This window comes from Euprymna scolopes, chromosome 19 (assembly GCF_053919585.1).
Source record: "Euprymna scolopes isolate OS-2025 chromosome 19, ASM5391958v1, whole genome shotgun sequence".
Classification (NCBI taxonomy): Eukaryota; Metazoa; Mollusca; class Cephalopoda; order Sepiida; family Sepiolidae; genus Euprymna; species Euprymna scolopes.
This window is the reverse complement of record NC_136500.1, coordinates 91,396,462-91,411,291: the sequence shown is the minus strand read 5'-3', so window position 1 is coordinate 91,411,291 and position 14,830 is coordinate 91,396,462. Positions and strand designations below refer to the sequence as shown.

The 14,830-nt window shown below is 32.2% G+C and overlaps 1 protein-coding gene across 1 annotated transcript in view; it reads right to left on the bottom strand.

The window, feature by feature from the left end:
* LOC145239835 (nucleoporin NUP35-like) overlaps positions 1 to 14,830 on the bottom strand; it is a 42,911-nt gene that overhangs the window by 9,008 nt on the left and 19,073 nt on the right. Inside the window, exons 5-8 of the mRNA XM_080103382.1 lie at positions 12,865 to 12,943; positions 7,597 to 7,720; positions 2,847 to 2,900; positions 1,278 to 1,347 (exon numbers count right to left, since the gene is read on the bottom strand). Of these exons, the coding sequence (XP_079959508.1) occupies positions 1,278 to 1,347; positions 2,847 to 2,900; positions 7,597 to 7,720; positions 12,865 to 12,943 (327 nt within the window). The remainder of the gene's footprint in view (positions 1 to 1,277; positions 1,348 to 2,846; positions 2,901 to 7,596; positions 7,721 to 12,864; positions 12,944 to 14,830) is intronic.

Below are 14,830 nucleotides of genomic sequence, written 5' to 3'. Positions count from 1 at the left end.
CCAAAAAAAAAAAAAAAAAAAAAATTAAATATATATATAAAAAAAATCTGACAAAATGAAAATTTAAACATCTCAAGTTAAGATTTGCTTTCAATAGACCTGATGAAAGAAAAACGACTTTCTAGACATGCAGCCCTAGAAAGCTTTTTCCAATCAGTTTGTTGAGAGTTCTCAGTTCAAGAACAATTGGATTTCTGAGAGATATTAGAGAACTGCGAATGTCAACTCTAAACAATTTTTACAGCTATTGTCTGTGAGGAAATATCATGTTTGCTGTTGTATAGTAGAAGAATGCACAGTTAAAAATTAAGTGTTGTGGTTTCAATTTCCAGAGGACCTGCACCATGGGTTGGTACTTTGTGACTTTTATGTTTATATCTGGTTTTTAAAATGTTCCTGTTTATTTGCCTCCCCATGAGGGCAGAGTTAGACACAAAGTCGGTTTTTAATGTGGGGAAAATCCAGCCCTCCCAAAAAGGGGCTTCTGGAAAGCAACAAAAATAAAAATTGCCTTAATCTAGAAGGATTTCCCCTCCAATGATCGAGGTCAGAACAGATACTCATTTTGATCATAGCCATAGAGGCCAAGGAACTGGTTTTAAAATGTTAATCTCATTGTTTTATTTATTTATTTTTGCAGTTGCATCCGCTTGACAAGGTCATTGCCTCTGATAGCTAATGTACTTCCTAACTTCTGGTGTGTCCGCTATTGGAAGCGATAAGAAGGCAAATCAGTCCTTCGCTTTTTATCTTTCACATCTATATCTCCCCTGTGCATGTACTTTTTTTTTTTTTATTACGTTTTTCCAATTGTTCTTTTTTATATAATAATCATTGAAAAGTTTTTCAGTCATATTTTAATTAAGAATTATTGAAATTATTTTTTTTTAATTATTGAAAACATTTTTTGCGCTCTTTTTTGTTTTTTTTATTTTTTAAGAATTATTGAAAACATGTTCAAAAATTTTAATTAAGAAAAGTGCAACTAAAGACTAATTGTGCTATTTTTATCTGTATAATTTTGTTAATTTTTATTGTATCTTTTTCAATAATGCCCTTTTCTTATATTTTATTTCAATAAATCGTTTCACAATCGAAATACTGAAGAACAATAAAAGTGAAGGAACTGATTTGCCTTGCGACCGCTTTCGGCAGCAGACACAGCAGAAGTTAGGAAGTACATTAGCTGAACCCCTCTGATCATTTTTCCCTTGCGCATGTGTAAAATTTCCAATAGAACGACTTCTTATTAAAAATTGAAAGAGATTGAAACTCACCACATGTTGGAGGATATTTCCATATTGAGAGAACTGATCAAGAATGTAAGAGGCAGCAACTGCAGTAAACCTGGAAAAAATTTGATCAATTAAAAAATTAAATTTCAAACACAATTTAAACAATTAAAAGAGAAAATCATGACTTACAGCATATATAAACAGAAGTATCGAGTTAAAAAAAAATAACTGAGCAATATAGGGATGTATGATGAAACAGGAATAAAATCTTTGTATCAGTATTAAATAGTAATGTAGTAATGACAAAAAATTTGGGATTTTTATGTTGGATATTTTTTTATTGGGTGATTTTTTTTTTTTAAATCTTTAGATTTAGTTCATTAACAAGATAAAGAAACACAAAATTCACATGGTCTTCTATATATATATATATATATATATATATAAAAGGCAAAATGTGTGTTAGTGTGTGTATGCCTGGCAAAGGCTTTTTTCGGGGTGGTTCTCGGGTTGGTCGCTCATTCTTATTTTTCTGGACATAGAATGAGCGACCAACCCGAGAACTACTTTTCATATGCTACCAGGATGATAATATTTAAGATTTACGAAACGACTCGGCATGTATCTTTAATTTGGGCAACTTTTATGCGCGATTTTCACCAAATTTATTGGCCCACGCGTGTCTTTGGCTCTTCAGTATAAAAAAAGTGAAACTGAAAACGAATTTGTATTCTCGGGCCCTATATGTCGAGCCGTGCTGGGGAAGAAAACCTGTTATATCAGACAACCGCTATTCATTTGGCGGGGAAAACAAACAAATATGCAGAAACTGGCTTGGCCTTATTAAATTCTCACACCTGTCAATTTCACTTCATAAACATTAAATTAAGACAGTTTTCACTTCCTCTCTCCTCCTGGCCGAGCGAGTTAGATGTCTTTTTTTTTTCTTTACACCTCCACACACCCGGCCAACGTTGTTTTTTTATGTTATTTTAGGTTTTGATCTACCCCCCCCCCAACACAACGCTGGGTACCCCCGCTAGTCTATAATATAATCTAACCTGTCTGTTTAAATGTATGTAGTATGTATGTTTGTATGTCTCGCAAAAACTTAACAGAGACAACGGGTCCTGACAAGATTGGTATCATTTTGAAGCTCAACATCTCGGACGGCAAATATCGAAAAATTGGCCAAAACCATTAATTCCTTCACCCTAAACTGGCCAGTTTTGTACAAGGAGTGTTCGATTTTTTGTGAGCCAATTTTTGTAAGGCATCATATAGATTGGACTGACTTTACTTAATTTCAACATTCCAAACTTCCGGTCACATCATGGAGCATTGGTAAGACATCAGATTTTTTTCACTTTCTTTTCCGCTTTCGCGTCACATGTTCAAGCCTGTCTGCCTACTACCACTTTTTTTTTTTTTTTTTCCCCCAAACACCTCACTCCACCCGGACTTCCTACTGCTATATTACCCCCCCTCCCATCCACACACACACGCCTCACCACACCCAAGCAATGCCGGGTACCCCTGCTAGTCAAAAATATAGGGCAGACTTGGAAAAAAAAAAAAAAAAAAAAAAAAAAAAAGAGTGGTGGTACTCACCCAAACACTGTGACCCAAGTATCATCCAGCTGATCATCAACTAAGAGAGATTCCCTGGAAACAACAAACAATAAAAGTTTATAACAAAATAAAATGAGGATTTCTAAACATTGTGAGAGAAAAGTACTTTATTTTGTCTCAATTTTTTTTTTTTTTTTTTTTTTTAGATAATGCTCGATTATTTGTATTCTAATATTCTCATCTTGGTTGTTCAATCTGAACCTTTTATTTAATCCATCAGCATCAATTGTTTTTATTCCATCAGCCATAACATAGTAAAAGTGTTAAATTTTAGATTATTCTTAGTTATTACCATGTTTTGCAAGGATTCAGCCTTCAAACTCAAGAAGATTTTAACCTTCATGTGAATCAACCTAATAAAAATTTTGGGAGGCTTATACCACATCTAGTTTAGGTATTAATCATTATTTTGCGATTACTACCCAATGCTTAACGGTTAGTTCATGTCAAAACCAGACCAGCAGTGAGCTATTTTTTGAGGATGGTTTGTTCTGTCAGCATGAGGTACAGTCCTGCGCAGTTTTAGGAAGACCACCTTCGCAGGCTTTGCTTTTGAGCCCTTTGATGAGAAGTTAGTTTATTGCTAATCACCTACCAGGGATGCTAATGGGGCTGTTCAGCCAAAGCGCTCTTCCTTTTCAAATTCCACTCTTCTCAATCTTGTGCCACACTTTCCCGTCGTTGAAGGGGAGATAACTAACATCAAACTATTATTTCTTTTTTTGTTACCATTATAAAAAGTATTACATTTTTACTATTACAAAACATTTTGCTTTGTAATATGACATTCATGCTGGGCGGGTTGACCCTGTTTCCTCTGAAGGAGAAAGTATCAAGGTAATATTAACTTCACAGGAGTTCCCCAGCTACATGTATAAAAAATATTTTACCAATAATCATTGTAGATTTTGCTTTTTAATATTTTATCAAATTTTATTTTGGTTTAACAGCATATCAACTCATCTAGGGTTATTTCGTGCCAAGAGGTATCATCCCGCATAAAATCAAACAATCAGTGAACATAGCTTAAATATTGGTGATGTCTGTACAAAGAAATATAAATTAACACAAAAACAAACCTTTTTAAATAGTTTTTTCTCTCTATGAAGTCAATATTAAAGACCAATCATTATCATACATTTTCTAATATTGGTCCACTAACTTAGTCAGATTTCGACCTTAAAATTCACCCTCGTTTGTTCGTCCATTCGTTCCCAAAATTCTCAATAACTACTCATTACATTTTTCTGAAATTTAGCATGAAGTTACAACTACCCAAGGAAGGAAATGTAACATTCTTGGATTTTTTTATAAAAATTCTGCTTGCGTCTCCAGTGGGTCAAAATGGGCAAAAATAGCACTTTTCCGGACATAGAATCTTTTCCGACCATCAGATTTTGCTGAAAATTATCCAAAAGTAAGATCACATGGATATACATCTGGAACCATAATATTTGACCCTGGGAAAATTCTGAGGCTTGAGCCCCAGGGTGTTTTAGGGGTGAAAAACACCTTTTGGGGGTTAATTTTTATTTTTCTCTTAAAATTCATACAGGTGTCTAAATGGGGGTTTTAAATGGCACCAAATTTATAAAAATTATGGCATAGTTTGTCATGAAACTATGTCATTTGGCTGTTTTAGTCCAATATTTTACATCAGGCCAGGGGTTTAAAATGGTCAAAATAGGTAACAGTTCTACAACTGATTGGGGCTAAGAGTACAAGGGAAGCAACTCTCGTAGACTAGATTTGACAAATATTGATTATATATTCGTAGATTAAAATTTAATATATGCGATTGGTTTACAATATAACGCCACAAACTAGTAAGCAGGCAACTTTTTTTAAAAGTGCTTTCTATACATGAGAATCCAACCATTATCTAACTATACCCTCATAGAGAGGCAAGTAAATAAGAACATGTTAATTCAGATTTGTTTTACAATTCGAATTGACTGTGTATTTATTCGAATTCATGTTTGTTAATTGTGAATGTTAAACTCTCAGCATAGGCAGTCATGAAGATTTCGTCAGTGATAAAAACCTAAAACTTTTTGTGCTTTGTACGTAGATCATTTAGATTTTTATGATAAAAGGTTTTTCTTGATCTGCCATGAAAAATCAAAAGATGAAAAGCTGTGTGAAGTGTGGTGGCATTTATTTTACTGGCTGCAGTACCAGTGCAAGCTGTAACAAGAACAGCTGGATGTTCCATATCCTTGTGAGAAAGTGTTCGCTTGAGATAATAGTGTCGCGATGATTAATCGGAATTGAGAATTGGAAGATTTGGAGTATTGGAAAAATTGATGCCTATTTTCCAATGCCAAAACGATTCTTTTAATTATCTTTTTTGTTTTATTTGATTTTGTTTAAATCAAAATCTTCCATTGCTGGTAGTAATGATAAAATAATAAATATTTATTGATTTTAAATTATCTAAAGCTAAAATCGATAGATCATCCTCCATAAGTGTATTTTGACATTCAGGAAAATATCTGCATATTTAACATGTGTTTTTACGAAAATCGGGGAAAATAACAATCTTATAGTTAAATAATTAGAGACTTATAAAGAATCGGAAATTGTATCGAATCAGGAATTTAGCACGGAATCGGTAATTGTATCAGAATCAGGGAAAATATTGGAATCATCCCATCACTAGTAATTAGTTAACCACATGAATCTTTCCAGTCCCATAAAAAAAAAACATGACAAAGGCATCAGTCGGGGGATCACATAGTTTTCTATTATTATACTTAGGTCGAGTGAATCAACGTTTGTTTCTCTAAGTCTTTTGTTCGATATATTTTAACACAAAATAGATATGTCATAAACATGTGCGAATGGTCTCATAAAAGAAACAAAACGATTTGAACAGATTCTAACATCAGTCAAGGCATGATTCATAATGTCTCTATTTTAAACATCTGGAACAGTGAAGGTGCAACATGTTGGGTTATGTTAATGATTTGTTTTGCATAAGCAGTGATCAGAAAAGATTCCTGGCAGAAAGTAGAGTTCTTTGAAAGATTGTGTTTTATTTCTTTTTTACGTTCAATAAAAAAGATGAAATAATGAACCGTTTCAATGATCATTTTGATGGACTTAATACTGTGAAGTTAGAAGTGCTTTTATGGTGGACAGGTGTTTAAGTTTCAGGTAAAAACGCTTCAGTTATTTGTGTCTGCTGCCAGCTAAGAGAGGCTGCTTTTCTTTAAATAGAGATTTTTCCTCTAAATATTCTGATGAAATTTTAAAAGATCTTTATTCAAAGTTTTAGGCATTATTTTGTTTTGTGAGGCCCTTCGCAGTCCCAATGAAGTCGCAATGCCTTTGTCAATTTTTAACCTTATCATGTGTCATGGGATAATATATTTTCCCCTTTTGATATGAAGAAAGATAATATTAATTATCCAAATAATAACATATAATAAAAATAAAATATAAATATTATTATTAATTATAACAAAATAAAAATACTTAACATATTATATAATAATAATAATAATAATAATAATAATAATAAAAATGAATTACTTAATTAAAAGGAAATAACAATAAAAAATTATATAAAATAATATAAAAGGTTTTACTTAAGAATTTGAATGAAAAACGTTTTTTCATTAGCATCTCTGGAGATTTTCAAAAGATAGAACAAAAAATTCTTTTTTTGTCCTTTCTAGAACCGTCTAAGTATAAATAGCGAATGATCGTTATTTTTACCTCAGTTATAACACGACGTTAGGACACAAACGAGACGCGACCAATCTATTATAAGAAAACTTGAGTCGTTAAAATAACCAATGAACCAGATACAGAGAAGAAATCTCTTTCCTCAACAAACTGGTAAATATAGATTTTTGTGAATTATAATTGACCAAGAGCATGTATGTCTAAAAGATCAAAAAACAAACATCACTTAAAAACCTTTTCCTTTATCAAAAGGGAAATAACCAGAAAACAGAGTTATCTGCCTTACACTATAGATTATAAACACCTAATTGAAATTCATTTTCTTTACTATTTTTAATTTTGCTTTTCTTTATCTTGGTTAATAAAAATTTATTTTTCTTTTCAAATTATCTTTTTTACTCTTATTTTTTATTGATATGTTTGCAGTGTTCCAATACCCCTAGACTAAGGAAAAACTGTAACACCATGTGCTAAAAAATTTCTTACATTTAGACAGAATTATGCTTGAAATAGAAAAAAAAAGATTCTGTTTTGTTCTAATTAGCCATGATTTACAATTCATCAAGTGACCTATGTCTTGCTAATTTTCTGTCTATCATCTCTCACTGTGTTATTTGATCATACTTTCCTATTTTATATAGCGTCTGTCACGTCCACTATTGTCAGTCTGTTTATTAACAAGTTATGAAACATAACATAGGAACAGCCCATTATTTACATCAACCAAGAAATATTGCCCAAGGTAGTAATACTATTTAATCTTAAAAGACAGAGAGGGTGAGAAGAAAATAATTTTGAATATTTTCTGTTTTGAAATTGGCTTTATAAACTCGCTCTTTCCAGATTTAAACATTGGATGCTTGTCCAAAATTATATGCATATACATGACAGAAAAGATGTTGTACATCCCAAAATCATATAAATTGATAACTGGGGCTTAATGGGTGTCCTAATCATCTTTTTTCTAATTGCTATATAAAAACTAAAAAAATTAAAAGAAAATGAATTCCTTTTAGATCAAAGAATTCTAACTTACCCTTGAGTATAGAAAGGATCAAGTTGAGTAGGAGATGTGGCTATTTTAGACAAGTGCTGGAAACTTTGATTTGCAGTGGAAGTGTTCAGCTGACTGACATTACATGAAGTTTGATGAGGGCTTCCTAAACAAACATGAAAAGCACTTATAATTTTAAAATGTTTTTTTTATTGATTTTCAGCAAGTTTTTTTTTTTGTGTGTGTAATTAACCAAATAAAACTTTTTCAAAAAGTGTGGTGTAAAAACTTATTGTGAAATGAGAAAAAGCTTTGTTTATTTCATTTTCTTTTACAACATACACATATTTCTTTAAATATATGTTTATATATTTCTATACACTCCTAAACTAATCAGTTCATCACAAATTTTGGAATACAGCTGCTAGACATTAGGAGTTCAAATGTGTACAATATTTAGTTTTATCCAAAGAAATTGAGGTGAAAATTAAGATACAAAGTACCTTAAATAAGTTTTCAGATTTGATTTGTACAGGTATTTAAAATTGTTAAAGACTCTTGAAAATTAAATATGTTATTGCTATACGTCTTACGAGATGACTGACCAATTTTTTATGATTTCAGGTTAGTTCAAATGAACAGCTACAGCAGGAACTGGAATAAAGCCTACTAAAGCCCGATTGTCACAGCTGGTGTATTCAAAAATGTAATTGGGACATGAGGGCACTTTAGAAGAACGATATGCAATAAAATTCTATTTTAAACTTGGAAAAACAGAAACATATGGAATGCTTCAGACTGCTTTTGGACCATCTTGCATCAATTGACCATCAGTTTTCAAGTGACATAAGAGATTCAAGGAAGGCAGGGAGTCTGTGAGGGATGATGAGAAGTATGGGAGAAGTATGGAAGTCAGAACACCAGAGTTGATTGGTCATATAAAGAATTTCATGGATAAGGACCATTGTGTGTCTAGAGAGACAATAAGTGCACAGTTTGATGTCAGTGTGGGAACTGTACACACAATTATTCGTGAGGTACTGAAGATGTAGAAGATTTGTGTTAAGTTTTCCTAAGGGTGTTCAGAGAAGATCAGAAAGAAAGACATCGTCATGAAAGCAAGGAAATAATCAAGCTGATCGATTCAGATTCTGCAGTTCTTGATGCTCTGATGACCTGTGATGAAAGCTGGATCTACTGCTATGACCCAGAGACCAAGGGACATAGTTCCCAGTGGAAGCATGCTGGCTCTCCAAGACCCAAGAAGGCAAGACAGAGCAAATCCATTCAGAAACTTATGATGATCCCTTTTTTTGGCAGCATGATCTACATGTGTAACAATATTGTATACCCGGGTAACACCATTTCATCCCACTTACAGGCTAAGGGTTAGGTGGGGTGTTTGACATGAGGTTTAAGAAATTCATTCTTTTCTCCAAACCTCTGGAATAAGTTTTTTTGCCAATATGGTAGACAGATAAATTTCTCAGCAAAGTGAAGTTGACATAGGTGATGAGGTCTGCTATGATATCTAATAAGAAATTGTTATTGGGCCATTTGTTTTATTTTAAGTATCGGTGATGGGAATTAAACTGAAAGATGGAAGGGCAGAGCTGATAATAGAGTTTCTTTAAGAGAAAAATAAGTTGGAGAGAAAGAAAGAAAAAGGAAAAGAGAAAGAGGAATATGGTTTAGGATAGAGAAAGAAGAAAACAGCGATTCAGAAGAAAAGAGAAAGGAAAACGCTAGCGAAGGAAAAGGGTAATCTCCAAACAATAGAAGAGGAAATAGTGATCCCATAAAGATGGTCGGAATCAGGGTTCAGTACAAAAACATGTTTTGAGAAATTGGAAGATTTGGTTGCTGGCATCGAAACCTCCCCAGAAAAGCTAAGTTGAAAAGTTCTTGCTCCAGACTAAGAAGCTGTCTGAATGCACCTGCATTATGAGACCGTTAAGAATCCAAAGAATTAATGTTCCTTTGCACAAAGTGTACCCTGAAGATCTTTTGAATAATTATTCGATTATAAAAAAAAAATTAACTCCAAGTTATTTTGGAATTGTTTGATTTGAAAACCCAGTTTATTACAGCAGTGACACCACAACCAGCATAGATTGCACCGAAGGAAGCAATAGACCAGCTATTCACCAGGGCATCTGCAGGAGGAACTCCAAACCGCAGCATCTGACGATAAACGGCCAGCCAAAGTGCAAAAAAGATATTGTTCCACAGACATAATGTCATGCACATTTTGCGTGCCCTGAACATCAACGCAGTAGTTCCAGTGACAAGTAAGTTACATTTTGAAGGGTCCATCACAAGACGAAGATAAAAGTTGCCACAGGGACTTAGGGTCTGTGCATATTTTCTTGCATGCATACACGATGAGAACCCACCCAGGGTGGTATTATATATTTAGTCCCATGAACTAGCATTACGACAAATACATCCCAAACACATGCACTGAGTTCCCACTGGATAGACAGTCAACAAGAAATACTATAGAGGTTTTAAGGGAGTTCAGAAAGAGATTCTGGTGAAAGAGGCCATCACTCTTCAAATCAGGTCAATGGCATTTCCACTTGGACAATACACCAGTCCACAACTTCATCCTTGCCACAAACTATTTGACCAAGATAGGCATCAAGACAGTTCTTCACTCTCCCTATAGTCCACACCTTGTTCCTTGTGACTTTTGGGTATTCCCTAATCTCAAGAAAAACCTTAGAGGCTGTCATTATGAGACAAATGAGGAAATGAAAGAGGCTGTGACAAGGATCATTGACATGCTCACAGAAGAGGACTTCCATGGGGTCTTCCAGAAGTTGTTAAAACCGTACAAGTGCATTACAGCCAGAGAAGATTACTTTGAAGGGAACTAGAGTTTCATGTATGTACTATCAATAAAAATGCCCATACAAAAAAGTCTGGAAATTTATTGATGGCAATTTTACCACTGATTTTTGTGAAATTAGAATAAGTATTAGACATCAATTAATAAATATTTCCAAAATTTCAGTTTCTTTTAAGTATTTTAAAGAGTTTTAGAGGAGCATAATATGAGCATACTCCACCTATGTGAAAATTCAAATATTTCAAATTTATATTGAAATTGATTTCATTATCAGACATCAATTAAGCAAGATCCCCTGAATTTTAATTTCTTCTTAAAATCTCTAAAGCTTAAATTTTAGACATTTTCTAGACTCAAAATCATGTCATGGATTTTGATCAAAACTGAGATAAGGATTCTAGACACAAAGCTTAGTATCATAATATCTTGATTTTAGTCTTCATAAGAGAACAAAAAAATTGTTCTATTTGTGGAATTTTACCTGTCATAGGATGAGTATATATACGGCATAATCACATTGACACACCTGTTCTAGTTAGATCACCAAAGTTAGGCAATGTTGAGCCTGGTCAGTACTAAAATGGGTGACTGTTTGGAAATTTCAGGTGCTATATGTGTTGTCTCTGCTTATCTCTGCATTATTTCCAGTCATCCTGAACCTCTTCTTGCCACCGGACTCAAGCAGTGCCGATTCAAGAGAGGTATGGTTGGAGATTGCGCAACCCTTGCTTCACAACTACATGCACAGCTACCCTTACAGAGACTGAATGGATGCATCAATCGATTGAGGATAAGTATTCTTCTAGTGTGTATATATATATATATATATATATTTATATCATTATTTGGTTGCTACAGACAAATCCAATTTTATCATACAACATTGCTTATCGATATTTACTACCAGCTGTGGTGTGTTGCGGTGTTGCCCAGGAGTTTTTACTTGCACTTGTGTTTTTGTTTCTTTTGTTGTTTTTTAAACTGTTGATGTTGGTACAAAAATTTTTTCTTTTTAAATATTATGATATAGTTTAGTTATTAAATTACTAAGTGAAAAAATAAAAACTAAATGTGTTATGTAATGTTATTTTAATCTCTAAACTTGAATTTTCAAATTGAAGATTTGCTAAAGAATTTTTTCAGAAATACTTTCCTATTCACTATTCTAAATGCACCCAAATTCTTTACAAATTTTGTAAAGTCAAATTAATTTCTATTTTTTTTCCCAATTATCAACCAAAGATTAAAATGCTCTACTTGTTTACTAGACGCTGTCCTCGAGTGTCTAAGGTCTCTCTGTACAAGGGTTTATCAGAACAATCTGGCATGAGGATACTTTTTCCACAGAAGTAAACCCTGACCAAATATTCAAAATCACATTTTGTATTCGCTGCCCAAATAAGATCTCCTCGCTATGACTAACCCATGTTAGCTTTTACGAGGAATGGTGCACCTTCTCCAAGTGATGTTACCTCAAGTAACAGCACGAAACTGGATACTCCACCAGACTAGATAAATTCTTGTCCTGGAATTCAGTAAGACCAAGAGACTAAAATAAAGAATATAATACAATATATGAAAATGGCTAATTGGGGAGAGGAAAATTATGTACTCAACTTCTTTATTAATTCAGTGTTTGAGAAATAGGGACCTTAAGTGGAACATTCGAATATCTATGTATCTCATATAGACTTCAAGTGTTAGCCCCAGGTTGTGGGCCCCTTGATTTCTGAGAACTTCGACTGAAGTAAAATAAAACAAAAAAGTGGATATAATTTCTTGCATAACTTTGATAAATATGTATTGAATTAGTTTTATTTACTATCAATCAAAAATAAAAATGCTATAGATTAAAATTAAACTAAATTTTCAAAATCCTATTTTTAAAAACAATTACAGAATTAAATCCACCGGGACATATTTTCATCGCTGCCTAAACAAGTCGGGCATTCACTATAGAAAGGTTATGTACAGACTGCAGCTAACATAATTTAATGACCAAAAACTAACAAAAATTCAAGTTTACTTTTAAAATATATCAGAACTTTATTACTCAAAATGACCACCCACTCAAATGCTCCTTATAGTCTCTAAAAGCAAGGGCAATAACTCCTATTGGTAACATTGAATTAAAATTTTTAATTAAATTAATTTTAGCTAAAAGTTTTTGATTTTAATATCAAACTAATATATTAAATAAAAAAATATCTTATTTAAATTGAAAATGAAAACAGAATCTTAAAGAATTGATTTGAAGCATGTTAATCTCCAATGTAATTTTAAAAGCAAATCACAAAACTATTAAATCGATGTTCAAATATCTTGTTGCATAGGTTTCTTTTTTTACTTTTTGTTTTGTAAACTTTAGTGATTGAAATTTATGAATGAAGCAAAATAATCATAAAACCAAACAAATCTGCATTCTCAAAAATACTGACCGTTAAAATATCACTTACCTAATTGCATTAGCTCTGTATCAGGAGACGTTCGTGCAACTGAAGTTGGATGTTGCTGAGAGAAGGAGGAAAATGAAGTCTGAAAATTACAAGTTTTAATCAACTTTAGTTATCAAAAAGAGTAGACTTGGGAGAAAGGGTGTGCAAAGCTTGAAAAGAATGCAAGTCACTTCTACAAAGTCATTGTCCTTTTGCAATAGTTTTGACCGAACCCAACGTTTGTCTGCTTTGCTAAATAAAGTTTTTCTTTTAGAAAAGTTTTTAACTATTAGAAAATCAGATGATTCGCCAATATTTTCTCAAAGAAGTAAAAAATGAAAAAAAAAACAAAAAAAACGACACCTCCCCACAAAAAACACATAGGATTTAATTCTCATGGGGAAAAAACGTTAACTGTTCTAAAATGGCCCGGAGAAAAGACATTATTTTACATTAAATTTTTATGCAAACTGATCTATCACTCTAAATTGTAAAATGACTTTTTTCTGGAAGTTTTTCAAGGTGTTCACACATAATTGCTTAAAAAAGGTAAAATTTAATATTTTGGATATGTTAATCTACCATAAAAAAATATTTTTATAAAATGATCCTGGAATTTTTTTACTATGAGGTGTTGTTAATTGAAATTATTTTACCAAGTTAATTTATTGAAGTGAGCAATAATGAAAATGAAAAAAATGTCAATCTGAGTAAAATATGAAAGCTCCACTAAAAGTAGTTCCATCCCAACCTTCTCATTTACTTATGTTTGCATATGTAAAAGAAATTCAATGTTCAACATTTAAGTCTTAATATTTTCAAAATCAGACAATAATTACAAAAGTTAAGCTTTTTCTTCAGAAATCTTGCAAAGTAGAATCATGCAAGATAAATATTTTGCATAAAAAATTTATGCAAAATATTTGAGAAATTTTGCAATGTATTTATTTGAAGGTAGTCCTAATATTAGATTTCAGTTTTTTGTACAAAAAGTGCATTATAATTCAAGTACGAGTTATTTTGATTTTTTAATGCATCCATGGTATTGCAACATATTATGCACATTTACTGCAGATTCTTTGGAAAATGCTAATTTCTGGACATTTTTAGTAATATATTCTGATTCCTTGCACAAAAATACATTTATATGGCAAATTTCATTGCTGTATCTTTTGCTTTGAAAAACATTTTTACTGAAAAATAATGTAAAACTTCTAACAAAACAGATGTGAGCTTAAAGAGAGAAAAATATCCAACGTTTTGCGGAACAAAAATATAACTTCCCTTATTTTTTCATCAAATTTTAAAATGTTTTAAAGAGTCGTTGTTAGAGCATGAAACTTTTTCTTTGCTTGCCATCAAGATATTTTAACTGATCTCCATTTTGTAATGTGTATTTTTTTACTTTATTAAACTATTTGCTATTGAAAGAATTAACATATGAATGGAACAAGTGTTACATTATAAGGCAGCACAAACAATAAAAATGAGGATAACTGTATCAAATGCAAGTGTGCTAATAAGAAAAATACATATTTAAAATTACACATTTGAAAATAAAATTATGATGCAAATAATTTTAGAATTAAGGAATTTAACTGTAAATAGAAATCAGATGCTGAACAAAATTTGATCATTGAAATAATTAGGTTAGAGCAAAATTTTGTGAAAAGAAAACAAAATTTAATGTTGATACATATTTAAAGAATTGAAACAAAATACTAATTTGAGAACGTGCTGATAATGCACGATGAAAAATAATTTGCTAAAAACAAAAAACATAAAATTATATGAGAAGAAATGCATAAAGATACAAAGGGGAGGGGGAGAGTTTTATGGTACTTGTGCATCTTTTGAACCAAAACATAACTCAGCGTTCGCTCGGCTTTCTCCAGAGCATGAGATCAACAACTGGATTATGCCGAGTGTTGCCGATGAAATCATAGCAACACTACGTAGAAGAAAAGAGCAAAATTTTAAATGTAGA